This window comes from Aphelocoma coerulescens, chromosome 7, assembly GCF_041296385.1.
Source record: "Aphelocoma coerulescens isolate FSJ_1873_10779 chromosome 7, UR_Acoe_1.0, whole genome shotgun sequence".
NCBI classification, from domain to species: Eukaryota; Metazoa; Chordata; class Aves; order Passeriformes; family Corvidae; genus Aphelocoma; species Aphelocoma coerulescens.
This window is the reverse complement of record NC_091021.1, coordinates 13,278,184-13,291,988: the sequence shown is the minus strand read 5'-3', so window position 1 is coordinate 13,291,988 and position 13,805 is coordinate 13,278,184. Positions and strand designations below refer to the sequence as shown.

The 13,805-nt window shown below is 35.7% G+C and overlaps 1 protein-coding gene across 7 annotated transcripts in view; it reads left to right on the top strand.

The window, feature by feature from the left end:
* ADAM23 (ADAM metallopeptidase domain 23) overlaps positions 1 to 13,805 on the top strand; it is an 80,443-nt gene that overhangs the window by 37,465 nt on the left and 29,173 nt on the right. For all 7 annotated transcript variants that reach the window (XM_069022216.1, XM_069022222.1, XM_069022220.1 and 4 more), the window contains 10 exons: positions 605 to 695; positions 2,277 to 2,325; positions 3,840 to 3,939; positions 6,443 to 6,514; positions 7,262 to 7,348; positions 7,503 to 7,583; positions 9,509 to 9,559; positions 10,041 to 10,104; positions 11,368 to 11,473; positions 12,902 to 13,021. In XM_069022216.1, the coding sequence (XP_068878317.1) occupies positions 605 to 695; positions 2,277 to 2,325; positions 3,840 to 3,939; positions 6,443 to 6,514; positions 7,262 to 7,348; positions 7,503 to 7,583; positions 9,509 to 9,559; positions 10,041 to 10,104; positions 11,368 to 11,473; positions 12,902 to 13,021 (821 nt within the window). The remainder of the gene's footprint in view (positions 1 to 604; positions 696 to 2,276; positions 2,326 to 3,839; positions 3,940 to 6,442; positions 6,515 to 7,261; positions 7,349 to 7,502; positions 7,584 to 9,508; positions 9,560 to 10,040; positions 10,105 to 11,367; positions 11,474 to 12,901; positions 13,022 to 13,805) is intronic.

Here is a 13,805-nt window from a genome sequence, read left to right as displayed (position 1 = left end):
TTCTTTTTACAAATCATTTCTCTCCTGTCTGCATTTTTCTCTTAAAAAGAACTTAAATTGGCTTTTATTATATTTGACAGAAATTTAGACCCAAAAATCTCAGACAGGAATATGTGAAACACAAGTGAATATCTTTTTGTCTTATCACTGTAAGACACTTGATCTTCTGAGGTACCAGTGACATGTAATTCTTCCTGAAGTTTTTTTAACATTGAAATTAGAAAACAAATTGTCCCTGTGTATTGAATTTTTTATTATTGTTATTTTTTTCCTCAGTGCAGTGTTAAATTGATAATGAAATTCTCCTGTTTTTACATGGGTTAAATCCCTACTATTACAGAACTGTATTACGTATGTATCAAATAGACTTCTTTCTTTAGATTAACCAGTGGGGAGAGATTACCTGAGATTAGGAGAGGAATATTTTATCTGGTATGTACTTTATTAAGTTAACTTTCCTTATATGCACATAGACTTGTGACTGACTGCATTGAATTATTGAAGTAGTAGGTATGTGATAAGCCAGAATGAGCCAGTGTAATATTCATTGCAATAACTAATGGGTTTTTGGTTTTTTTATAATTGTGCTCCTCTTGGAATGCAGTATGGCCTCCCTTTGCCCATGGCACAGGAACTAGCACAAAGTCTTGCTCAGAATCTTGGAATACAATGGGAGCCAGCTGCCAGGAAACCGAGTATGTACATGGAGTCTTCTTTTATCTTCCTTAGCTAAATACATAAACACTTCCGTTATTGTGTTTGAAAGAAATGCCAAAATTGCTGTAACTGTAGAACAAGAATTGCTGCTTTTGGAAATATATGTAGTAAAATTTCAACAAACAAGAGCCGCCAGTTCAGCAGCATTTTGCAATAACCTCAGTGATGTCCTGTGTTGAGAGGTTGGATTCATAACCAATATTCAAAGGTATATTGGTGAAAACACCATTAATTTAATTTAGAACTCATTTTCTATCATAATGAAATCTGTAAATCCAATAGAACAATTGCTGACTTCTTAAAATGCAAAAATACCTGACGTACAAGTGAAGAAATGGTAAAGAGTTGTAACTCTTCAGTGTTCAGTGTGACATTTGCTCAACTTGTTACCTTGCTGCTTCACAGCCAGACCAGATTTGTGTGGCCTTAACACATGTGGAGTGTTGGTACAAAAGCTGCTGCAAAGCCCTTTTCAAGGCCCAAGAAAATTGTTTGGTTTTTCACTTGCAGTTTGTAAGCAGTTTGGCTACCTTTTCTCTTTGTTTCCTCTTTAAAAATGTGAATGGTAATGTTGACTTTATTGTGGAATCACTTCAAAAATCTGTGAATTAGGAAACCATACATAGGAATATTGTTTTGTAAAGCATTATTTTTGAACTGTGTCAACTAGCAAATTGTGAAAATATTTTCTACATAATTGTTTTTTGATTACAGGTAAAACAGAGTTCATACAATTTGGAAAACAGAATATTTTTTAACTGAAAGATTAAGGTTTTTGATATGATAGCTTAGTGCCCTTATTTGGGTGCCCTTTTATAGAGAAAGATTAATGAAAAACCTGGAGAGAGTAGAAATAACCATATAAATAATCTGTGAATATTTTCCATGGAGAAACTCTGGATTTCCAGTAGTAACTACAGTACATCTATCTTTGGTAGATAATTTTTATGGGCAGTGTGCAGCATCTGTTTTACCAACCATAAGGTACTGATCTTTTGTTTTTATGTTATGAATTTGGTCACTGTTGACTTACATGCTATAGCTGTAAGTAAACTGTAAATCCATTTTCATTCAACTACTTTTTGAATGAATGTTTGATCGGCTGATTCACATATTACTGTTAATAATTTTATGCCAAAGGGAAAAAGCCTGGCCTGTCCAATAACAATCCTCTTTCAGGGTATTCTGTATTTTTAGGGAGGAGGAAATGTGAACATTTAAAATCATCAATATTATGTGTACTGCACACAGCCTTGTGCTGCCTGTTTTGTAGGGAAGAACCTTGCCAACTATTTTTAGCTTTCTATACTGCCTGAAACTGTGTTGAGTCTTAAGAACCTGCAGATAAGGTAATCTGAAAGTACCACATTAAATAAATGTATTAGTATGTCTTCAAGTGGGCTGGTTTCCTTTTTGGGGCTAGAGTCTGTACAGCCAAGCAACCGTCAAATCTTGGTATAATTAGTCAAGCTCCATTTTTATAGTGAGTACTTATATTTATTGTAAGCATATTTATAACTTCTCTCCTTTTCTGTTGTATTTTGGTCTTGTCTGAGAAGAGTGTGACTGCACTGAATCCTGGGGTGGTTGCATCATGGAGGAAACAGGGTATGTCATAAATATCAGTAATTGAGGGCTCTGGAATGAGTTCATAGTTTACATTATGGCAGAAATATTTAGGCATTGGGTTTTATCCATGTGTTTTAGTGCTAATAAATGAAAAACTGGACACAGCTGGAGCTCAATCCTTAGCTACATAGTCAGTATGGTCTGAGGGGGAAGCACATCTGTATGGGAGGAATTTCATTGCCCTCTACCCTCACACACTGCCAAAGATTCTTCTCTCTATACTGTAAGCAATTGATTAGAAAAGGATAACTTCTGAAATATAGGAGTTTGAGTCTTATAAATCACTTCCTGCCAGAATTTGCTCACCGTGGAAGCTTGATTGCAAAAATCATGGAGAAAATTAGCTACAAATAAGAGAGAGGGAGCTGAGTTTCTTCATATGATATTTGGAAATTGGTTCTCCAGTAGAGTTACTTTGTGGCTTCCCTGTAGACTTGTAATTGTTAGCCACTGTATGAATGCAGCAGAAAATCATTCCATAAATATGCTTCTGGAATCCAATGTAAGGCATTGATCAGAATAGATACTGGCTTCCTTCACATGGTGAACTAATCAAAGTATTGGTCTTGGATGGAAATATCAGAAGAAGAGGAGGCTATGGAATAAGCCTATTCTGTAGAAAAGGTTAACAGTAAACAAAAGCCAGGAGCAGAGGATGGTCAAGCAGAAGCTGAAAAAGGACTGACTAATGAAATGAGTGAATAATTAGCTGCACTTTAAAGCCTTTTCTCTTAACTCCATCAGTATCAGAAGACAGTTTTTCTGTATGGAATAATTCAGTGGGGAAATAGCTCAGTAGCAGTGAACTGTTAGGAAAGGAATGGAGAACCTCCTTATGGCACGGTTACCCCAATCTTTAATAGTGTGAATAGATCTCGTTCCCAGATCTCAAAACATGACCAATAAATACATCAGACAATTTCTGAATGAGAAATTACTAATAAAGTACATTTTCAGTAGTCTGGGAAAAAGATGGAGTTGAGGAAATATGAGAGAAGTCTTTAACATCATGAACAAATGATTACTCTTTCTTCCAGTGTAAGAACTAGGGAGACATGAAATGAGATTAGCAAATATGACAGAAGAAAACGGGATGAAACTGTTCTTCTACCAGTCTGTATTAAGCTGTGAAACCTCTTACTGTAGCATCTTGTAGGTGCTGAAAACAAACCTGAGAGGATCCTGGATTATGCATGCAATAGAAAGGGTGAATAGCAACTACTATAATGTGGGGTTACCTTATTAAGAAGTTTAAAAGCTACAAATACTATACATTCATAAAGTAGAAATATAAAAATGCAAAATGTTTTAAAATTTTTCTTTTGTTCTGATTTTATTGTTTGAGAATAAGACTGAGCTGTCATACTGTTGCACACAGTGGTTGTAAGAAACTGGGATTTACAGTATTAAAAAAATGTTGTGACCCCTTTGCCCCTTTCCAGTAGCTGGTGGTGTTTCAAGGCATTTACTCACCTAATTCTTTGCTATTTTAGGGTATACCATTCCAGGAAATTCTCCAAATGCAGCATTGCAGAATACAAAGAATTTTTACTTCGTGGGGGAGGTGCCTGTCTTTTTAACAGGCCAACAAAGGTAATAAATAAATTGGTAGTCAGGACATCTGCTACACATTGAAATGAAAATGTCATAATTTCACTGACACACATCTGTTCTCAAATTTATTCAGATATCTGTGGGTATTTTCTTGAGGTTGTAATTAGCTGACTGTTCATCCCTCTAGCATTTAAAAATAATATTGAGAGGAATGCAACTTGTTTTCCATAATTCTTCATACTCAAATAATGATAACTATAACATTCAGCATAAATGCACTACTTATTAAGCTGGAAATAGTGCAAAATAAATCCAGAAGTGAGATCATAGTTTATGCTCCACCTACACTCAATTCTTGGACTTTGTGTCTGAGGGTGTTAAAAAGAATGCCAGTTACCACATTAGGAAATGGAAATACATAGCTGATTTCATACAGACAGTAGTAACTTTTGGTTGTTCTCAATGTTAACTTCGTTTCATTACATCTAGCAAACTCTGTAATTCATAGCTGTTTACTTGTACCATTGCTTTTTTTGCCTAAAAACTTACCGAGGACATAATTTTTTCTAAGACAATGTCAGCATGACATCCTTCTAAAGCTGAGTAGTATAAAAATATTCCACGTGGCTCTTTTTGCCAAGTAAGAGCAATCCAAAGTATTAATATTCTATTTAATCATAGTGTCAAACTTGCTGTCCTTGTAGAATTTAATACCACATGAGGCTATTAGACTGTTCTGTTTACTGTGCTGTACCCTTTGCTGGACCATCACATTGCACAGTTAACTAAAAAAAATTTTTGCTTGTGCGAGTGGTTTGGATTCTTTTCCCAGGGTGGCAATCTTTGCTTATAGAATAAGAATGCAAGAATTCTTACACAAAGGAGTAAGTAGGGAAATAGAAAAACACAGCTTCAGTTTTTAATGATACTTGTCAGGCATAGTAATGTGAATAAGCTGTCAGCTGGACTCTATACAGAATAAAAATCTGATTTATGTTGGGGAAAATGCTCCTGGGGAAATGGTTGAATTATCTTTATATATTATCTGTGCCAGTCCTTCACAGCTTTGAAGTTCTTGGGGGGAAAAATAATCATGCAATGTTTGGAATCCTGTTATTTGGAGGTTAGGAGGTAAGGTAGAAAACCATGTGTTTAATCCTTAGGTAAGTAAAACAGAGTTAAGCAGTCACCATGATGCCATTTTTTAAATTATAACCTGAGTTATGCTCTGACATGAATATAAACATTAAATAGTTCCTGATTGCCATAGGAAATGTGTGTGTGCCTGCTTGTGTTCTGTAATTTTCTTGTTTGATAGAGAAATGAATTTCAGTTTCAGAATAAGAGATCTTATTTTTTACACCAAAGTGTAGTAGAAACAGTAGCTTACGGGGTGCGGGGGGGGAAGAAATCAATTTTTTTAATCCTGTCGACACTGCTAGTGAAGAAAAGCACATACGGATATTTCTTCAGTATTGTTTTGCTTTTGGCACCCAAATTGTAGGTGCTATTGATTACCTATGTGCTTTATGCAACAAAAGTGAAATGTTCTATTTCTTTTTTATTAGGCATTATCATTCCTCCCTGCCCCAACCAAAACTACCAGAGAAGAATTCCATACAAGTTTATATATAATTAGTATTGTATTATATGTTGTTTCATATCTTGATGATTCTCAACAGCTTTACTTCCACTAAGGCCGTGCAGAACGGTTTACTCACATCTTGCACCCTTTGATTTCTATTCACATTTTAACTTTTAACTTCTCATTTCAGCCATATTCTAGTTAATGTTTCTGTTGACAATATCCCAATTAAACTGGCGATTCCTGATATTCTTATATGATTTTAAAGTAGAATTATATTGAAAACGGACAAGCTTCTTGCAAAATTATTTCTGTGACAAGACTGAAAAGTATCTTTAATCAAAATTATGATATGTGAAACCAGTATAGAATCTGCATCATCCTGAACTGCAGGATTTATCTGTAGTGTATGTATCTGGTTTTAGGATTAGCTGTTTAGTACTATCTGTGTGTGGTTGTTTATAACTTACTAATAAGGCACATAGAACTTCCTCTTGGCAGTATTTCCTTATATTTATTGTTTTTATGCACAAACGTTGCACAGGAATAGACAGTAGCTCATTGCATGAGCAAGTGTGGGTACCCGAGTAGATTATATTGTGGACCGGTTTCTTGAAGGATGATTTATCAGAGAACTTGGAGTCCATGGAACAGAAGTTCAAATGTCATCCCCCTTAAATATTATTGTAGTGTCTCTATTTGTCATGAGTTTCTGAGATCAGTATTCTCCTAAAGACGACCAGCATTCCTGTGATTTAGCTGAACACCTTTCATGTCAGAAAAATTCTGATGAGCAGCACTTGAAAACCACGCCGCCTTTCCATCACTGAGGCACGGCACACGCATTGCCTGGGACAGCACATTTGTGTAGCATCACAGAAATGGGTTGTACGTGACACAAAAGTCACTTGACACTGGTTTCATTCTTACTTTGGGGTGGGGGCTTTTTTCTTTCAGCTGTTTGAAGCCACCGAGTGTGGAAATGGATATGTAGAAGCAGGAGAGGAATGTGATTGCGGTTTCCGAATGGCAAGTAGAGTTATACGTTACTTCACAGTCTTTCTTACAAAATATATTAAGATAAATTAAGTGATTGGTAAGGGAGGGGGGAAAGGTTATGGAAATGGATTTGTTTTGCCTGTTTGGGAACAATTTCTTTAAGGGCCTGTGTTAAAAACATTTTTTCAAATAACAGTGGGTGCAATGACAGTGTCCTCTGCACAGTTCCTGTTATACTAATGACAAGATACAGCTGTTTCCCAGCAGTTTTTGAGTTGCACTGGAGAAGTGCTTACCCCTTAACTTTTCTTTGAGAGCATGTCTGGAGTGGGAGACTCCTTACTGATACTTTGGAAGATTGGTGCCTGCATCCAGACAGAACAAGTAAACTGTCATTTTCTTCTCTAGTGCAGAAATACTCCAATAATGTTTTTGCAAAAATCTTCCCTCTAGATTTGAGTCCTAGTTCTAGTATTTAAATATAATTGCACCTGTAATTAGATTGGGTTTTTTTTCTGCATTGAATACAATTTAACTAAGCAGCATGAATTTGGCACAGGCTTCAGAATCCCTGTGTTACTATAGCATTGTATGTCACTGTTTTCCCTTTAGTATTTGAGTAGTGCAAAGGCTTCTTCCGCTGATAATTTCAGATCATCAGTGTTAAACTGAATCTTTTGTCTGCTGGTATGTAATAGTTTGTTGTTGAAAAGGTTGTGAAGAAAAAAGACTTGCTTAAAATGGAAGACTAAACTTTTTGCTTAATGTTTTCTTCAGGAATGCTATGCAGACTGTTGTAAGAAGTGCTCTCTTTCTAACGGAGCTCATTGTAGTGATGGACCCTGCTGTAATACATCGTGTCTTGTGAGTGTTGCTGCCATATATCAATTGTTCTTTTCAGTTGTCCATGGCAGTCACGTGCAGCCTATTAAAGTTCAAAGTGTGTTTCAGGTAGAAGGAAAAGGAGCAGCTTATGTCAATGTAATCTTAGTGCTGAACTATATTTTTCATTTTCTAGTTTTTTCCACGAGGTTATGACTGTCGATATGCAGTGAATGAGTGTGACATTGCAGAGTTCTGCACTGGGGATTCTGGGCAGGTATGTGTGCAGAACTGTTCTCTGCTTGCACTGTTGTTTGTTTGCCCCCTTTTTTTTTTATTCATTGAACAGGAAAATTGTATTAACAAACTGCACAGTCATATGCCCAAAATGATGATGTAACAGTGGAGTATAAACTGTTGCAAACTCATGAAAACAATAATCTATGTGGACTCAAAATATGACTCCTTTAGGTTTATTTGGTTTTTATAAATCTTGGGATTTAGTGTATAGTATTTGTGTCAGGCATCCTTCTTTATTCTTTGCCTGGTCTATGACTTACTAATAAGAATACACTATAAATGTGAATGTATTCAAAGGTAATAACACTGAGATTTTGTGAAATAAAATACCTTAAAATAGAACTGTAGAAAATTATAGCTAATGGAGTATAAAAGCATGGAATCGTTTAGGTTGGAAAAGACCTTTTAGATTGAGTGCAACCATTAACCCAGCACTGCCAACTCCACCACTAAACCATGTCCCTAAATGCCACATCTACGTGTCTTTTAAATACCTCCAGGGATGGTGATTTTACTGTGTCTCTGGGCAGCCTGTTACAATGTTTGACAGCCATTTTGGTGAAGAAATTTTTTCTAATAGCCAATCTAAACCTCCCCTGGCACAACTTAAGGCCATTTCCTCTCATCCTGTCATTTGTTACCTGAGCAGAAGAGGCCGACCTCTATGTCTCTACAACCTCCTTCAAGGAGTTGTAGAGGGTGAAAAGGTCCCCCCTGAGCTTCGTCTTCTCCAGGCTAAACTACCCCAGATCCCTCAATTGCTCCTTGTAAGACTTGTATAAAGTATGTTATTTTTTTTAAGAGTGTGCACATGTATGAGAATTTTAAAAGTTGTGAATCTTACGCATTTGCCCTGAAAACCTTTGGCTAATACTCAAAAATATAGGAATAAACAGCAAACAAAATGTTCTTTTAATTTGAGTTCTTTTACATAGTCAACATTCTGTACATTTTCCATTTGCACAGCAAGTTTGATGCTTTAGGTAATATATGCTCCTTTTCAATACTGAATGTTTATATATTTATTCCATTTATATAAACTTCAAGTTTCTATAAGAACTTCATAACTGATGCAGTCATCTACCACATCAAGTTCTTAGCTTTGAGAAATGATATTCAGGACAGATCATAATCTCTTTGGGCATTGGCTGTAATTATAAATGCAAATAAATTAACAATATCCTTTTATTTTATCATCTGAGACATCAACACATAGACAGTAGCTGTTGCCAATATTTTATTGTAAATCGTTTGCTCTGTAGATGGAGCATTCTTAATGAGAGAGAGAAGGGCTTTCTCAAGCCAGAAAGGCTGCCCTCAGATTATTGGCTAACAGAGTCCAGTGCAGCAGCACAGCCTTTCCAAATTTTCACAGGTCCCTTTTGGATGAGGAAAAGCTTTAACAATGGTCTGCTCCTTATTTTAGTAGTCTGAGGCTTCTGGACCTAGTGACTTGTTTGTACCAAAGAAGTTTCCAGTGCCAAGAGAACGTAACAACATCATTAAACCTCCTGAAGCTCTGTAAGCAATGGACTGGTAGGCTGACCAGGTGCTCCCTCACTGTTGTAGTGGAACTGAAATGCCTGTGATGGCAGCATTGCAAACATGACCCCAGTATTAGCTCCCAAATATCCTCTTACTGAACACATTCGTTTTCATTTGCCTCACCTCCTTAATTTCTGCTTGGAATATGCAGGAAGTTAGTCTTGAACCTTGTGTTTCATGGCTCAAGATGTTAATTTTTTCATTTCTATTTGTAGCTCTAAAGTTTATTGCACTAATTATGTTTTCAACCCCCTTTGTATGCTGTGAAATTTTCTTAAAAGCAGGAAAATTTCATACGTGATATTCTGATGTATTATTACAGTACACAAGGCGAAAAAGATTCTTAATTTTTTTCAGTGTCCACCAAATCTTCATAAACAAGATGGGTATGCCTGTGATTCTAATCAGGTATGCAGTTTTTTTAAATCCCTGCACATCAGCAAATGAAAATCAACCAAATACACATTCTTGTTTTGTTTTGGCATTGATTTTTTTAAAATCTTGTATTCCATAATTCTTCATAAATTTTATCCTTTAGACATCAATGTTGCTTGTGCTTTATGCACTCTGTGAATAGTAATAATTCCTGCTTGGAGTGAAATTCACTTGGTATCTCTACATTTTACATGTAGATCTTTTATTACACTCCATGTTAATAAGTTTTTTACAATTGTGTAAAGGTATAAAGCAACTACTTGAATGTTAGTATGTATTGGACACAAACTGGCTTGGGAATCTGGGCCAAAATGTGTACTTCATCTACCCAAATTCATGGAATCTATTATACCTCTCAACATGCATGTGAAGAGTGAAAATGAGACATTTGTTGTGGGAGGGGAAGGAGATGTTGTTTTCAGTTCTCATTGCTAACATGTTGTGCTTTGTTTAGGGTCGTTGCTATAATGGTGAATGCAAGACAAGAGATAATCAGTGCAAATATATCTGGGGATCTAGTAGGTTGACTTTAACTACCTTAAATGTATTTTATTTCTAGTTCATTCCTGCCTTTGCTTTGGATTTTTAGTACCTTTTTGTTGTTGTTCCTGTCACTCTAAGTTAAAGTTTTCTGATCAGTAGAGCGAGTAGACTGCAGTGGGAGACTGGCTTGATTGGAATTCTGGCTTGAAGTGGAATTCTGAGTCTGGGAGTGGTGTCAGTGAGATAGTTCTGGCATGATGTGGCTGCAGATCTGGGGAAGGCAGCAAATGCTCCTGAGGGGGAGGGGATTGAGGATTTTTTGGGTATAGTTCAAACCTAGATGTTTTGGGGTTTTTTTTAATGACAGTCATCAGTTCCATTATCCCAGCAGTGGTTCATGCTAAAGTTGCTCTACCTTGCCTCTCCTTCCTACACTGTCCTCCAAGTCAGGAAAATTAGTGCATTGGTGTGAACTTGAATATGCATAGTATGGATTTAAGTCCAGAGGTGTTGAGTAAAATAGAATTGCAATTGCAATGGGCTCTGCTTGCAGCAGAGAGGGGCTGAATGTTCTGTGTAATGACTTTGAGACAATTCAGCAGTGTAGAACATCCTGTACTCTGGCATTTAGTGTGTTCTTGTGCATTGTGTCATAACTGCCACTGAGGCCACTCTGTATTATTAGTTTATTTTCCTCTATATAATTGTTGTGCCTTTCTCTTTTCTAAAATTCATTTTAAAAAAAAATGAGCTCTTTAGTAAATAATTATGGGTTTAAAACCTACTAGTTCAGAATTTTACTCCTAAAAATAAGTAGAAATTACACTTTGGATGTTCAAATTTGGTTTCCTGTGAACATCTGAAAAATAGAATAAAATAAACATTGAGTTGATGTCAGAACATAGGCTTATCATAAATGTCCTATATAAAATCTTCTGAAATGCAGATCAGGAATAATTGCAGTGAAAAACAACTAGATTAAATCTATGAGCAACTGTTATGAAGTGAACAAAATTAGACCACAGATAAATTTCATATGCAGAATAGAATACAGACACTGTGGAGGCAACTTTTTTTTCAGAAGTTCAGAGCAAATCTTGAACATACCAGAAGGTATTTCAGTTTAGCCAGTTCTCTCTTTTGTAGTGACTGGAAAATACCATCTGTGCACATACATGTGTGTTTAGATTGATGTTCTGTATTAAAAAAATTACAGAGAACTGCTGCAATAAATTTTGCAGGTTTCAAAGCTGTCATGTTGCCAGTGGAAAGCATGTTTCTTTTTTCTTCATCAACAGAGTCTTCAGGATCTGACAAATTTTGTTATGAAAAGCTTAATACAGAAGGTACAACAAAAGGAAACTGTGGAAAGGATGGAGACCGATGGATTCAGTGCAGCAAACAGTAAGTTCAGTTTGGGGGAGATTTTTTGTAATTTAAATAGATTGGTAATGGTTTAATACTGTCTACTTTTTATACTTTTTCATGCATGTTTCAGTAGTTTGTTTTGCATTATTTTGAATCTTCTTTCCCTCACAAAGTTTGCATATTGAAAAAATTCCACTCCAAAAAATCTATTAATGACTCAGCAGTACACTTATAAAGAATTCTGGATTTTCAGAAGATGATACTGTGCCTTTATTTATTTCAGAGGAGCTGAGGGACAAGACAATAAAAAGTCACAAGTTCATAATGCAGAAACACCTCAGCCTTGGCAGGGATAAGTTAGGCTGCAAATACACACACTCTGTCCACTTGCTCTGGGATTGACACCAGATTATGGCTGTTTCAAGTTCGTTCCAACCTTTATTTTGATCAGAGAAGACCATTAGACATTAGGCCCGATTCATTTCCATGTGATCATTACTAGATGAATATTTGATTAAATTTACTTGTCAAGGTAATGATCATTAGTGGATAGACTTAAATTTCTCCTGATTTGCTTCTGTTTTGTAATTTTTAATTATGTACATACAAATTTCAGTTTTGGAATAGTGTTTTCCTTCTTTGACTATTTGATGCTTGTATAGTGGCTTTTTTTATTATTACTTTTCACATAGGATCATAAGGAAAGGACTAGTTTAATGGATTTTTTTTATATTTAGATGAGAATAGTGTTGTTCTAATGTGTATGTTAAACCCCTCACTTCTATAAAAGCTGATCTTTGTTAGTAAAGAGATGTAGGGCAATGATGTGGCTGAAGGGCCATTCACATGTTTTTCAGTTTTAACAAAGTCAATTTCCAGCATTCATCCAGCTGCTTCTGTAACTTAGGACAGTCAGTATTAACTGATATCCTTCTATTGAAGATATAAAATATATCTTGTATATCTTAAAACACATTTAAATATATGCAGGTATAAAATAACATTAGAAGAAGCAGATTCTTAACCAAAATTTGGGCACACACAACTGCACACTAACAGTTGTTGTTACGGTTCTGTTGTCCTGCAAGGGAAGTAAAATTCAATTAAAAATTCAAACTTAACATTAACATATGGTGTGTAAACTGCCAGAGAGAGGGAAAAGCGATTTAGCCTAACATGGCAAAGCTTTGTGCAGCTTGGCTCCTCTTACTTGTACTGCATTGTTCTTAGAGCACAGATATTTTCTATGTTCATGTGAGCATTCACTGGTGCATTGGAATGATCGATGACTTGTTTCTGCCTCTTGTCATGTAAATAAAAAAATATTTTACATCCAGGCTTGCACTCTGAAAGTCTTATGGTAATATAGTACTGTGATCAGCAGCACCATTGCCAGACTTTCTTTTTTGTAACTTTACCTCATATTATTCCAGTAATATTTTGATTTATGTTTTCATTTTCCAGTGATGTTTTCTGTGGCTTTTTGCTCTGTACTAATCTTACTAGAGTTCCACGAGTTGGTCAAGTTCAAGGAGAAATTATCCCAAATTCCTTTTATCATCAAGGACGTATAGTGGACTGCAGGTAAAAGACAATGCAGTATTCCAACGTGATTTATCTCTGTCAAACTTAATTAAGATAGACATAAATGTAAGATTCTGTGGATTTTAGGTAATTGCAGCAAAATCATTATTCTGAGTGGTATTTATTTTGATTAAAAAAAAACCCAAACCATAAAAAGCCTAATATTCCACATTTAAAGAGGGTGAAATGTGGCTTATCCTTCTGAATCTTCTACCTGATCCCTCCAATAGCAGAACTTCACAGTCAGAGCTTAATGCTCAGCATTATGTTTTTCTGAGGGTGGAGAAAGTCTGTGATTACCAAAGACCCATATTTTAAATATAATGATTTTGAGTATTAAATACTCAGAGAAACAGCTGTTGTGAAGTGAAGGCTGAGAGGGAGGAAACTGCAGAGTAGTGGCAGGATAATATGTTCAGCTACTGTTCAGTTAAAGGACAGCTAAATGAGTTTGTCTGCTGCAGAACTGGGTCTGTGCACAATACTGGGTTTGTATTTTAAAGATATTGGCAACATTGCTGTCACACTAAGAACACTCTCTTACATAGTTGGGTCCTGAGTGAACAGTGATTCTTAATTCTTCCATTATTCCACTAATGTTTTTATTTAAATCACATGGCAAGTTAGTTTTTTTAGTATTTTTTTTAGCAATAGTATTTCACAGCATTTGGGAAAAAAAGGAAAAAGGAAAAAAAGAAAAAAGCATGGTCTGTCAGTGACTTAAAAAGCCCCAAACCATAAGGTGCCCTTCTTGAGTATTTAAGTCCTTACCTAAACTTCTTTT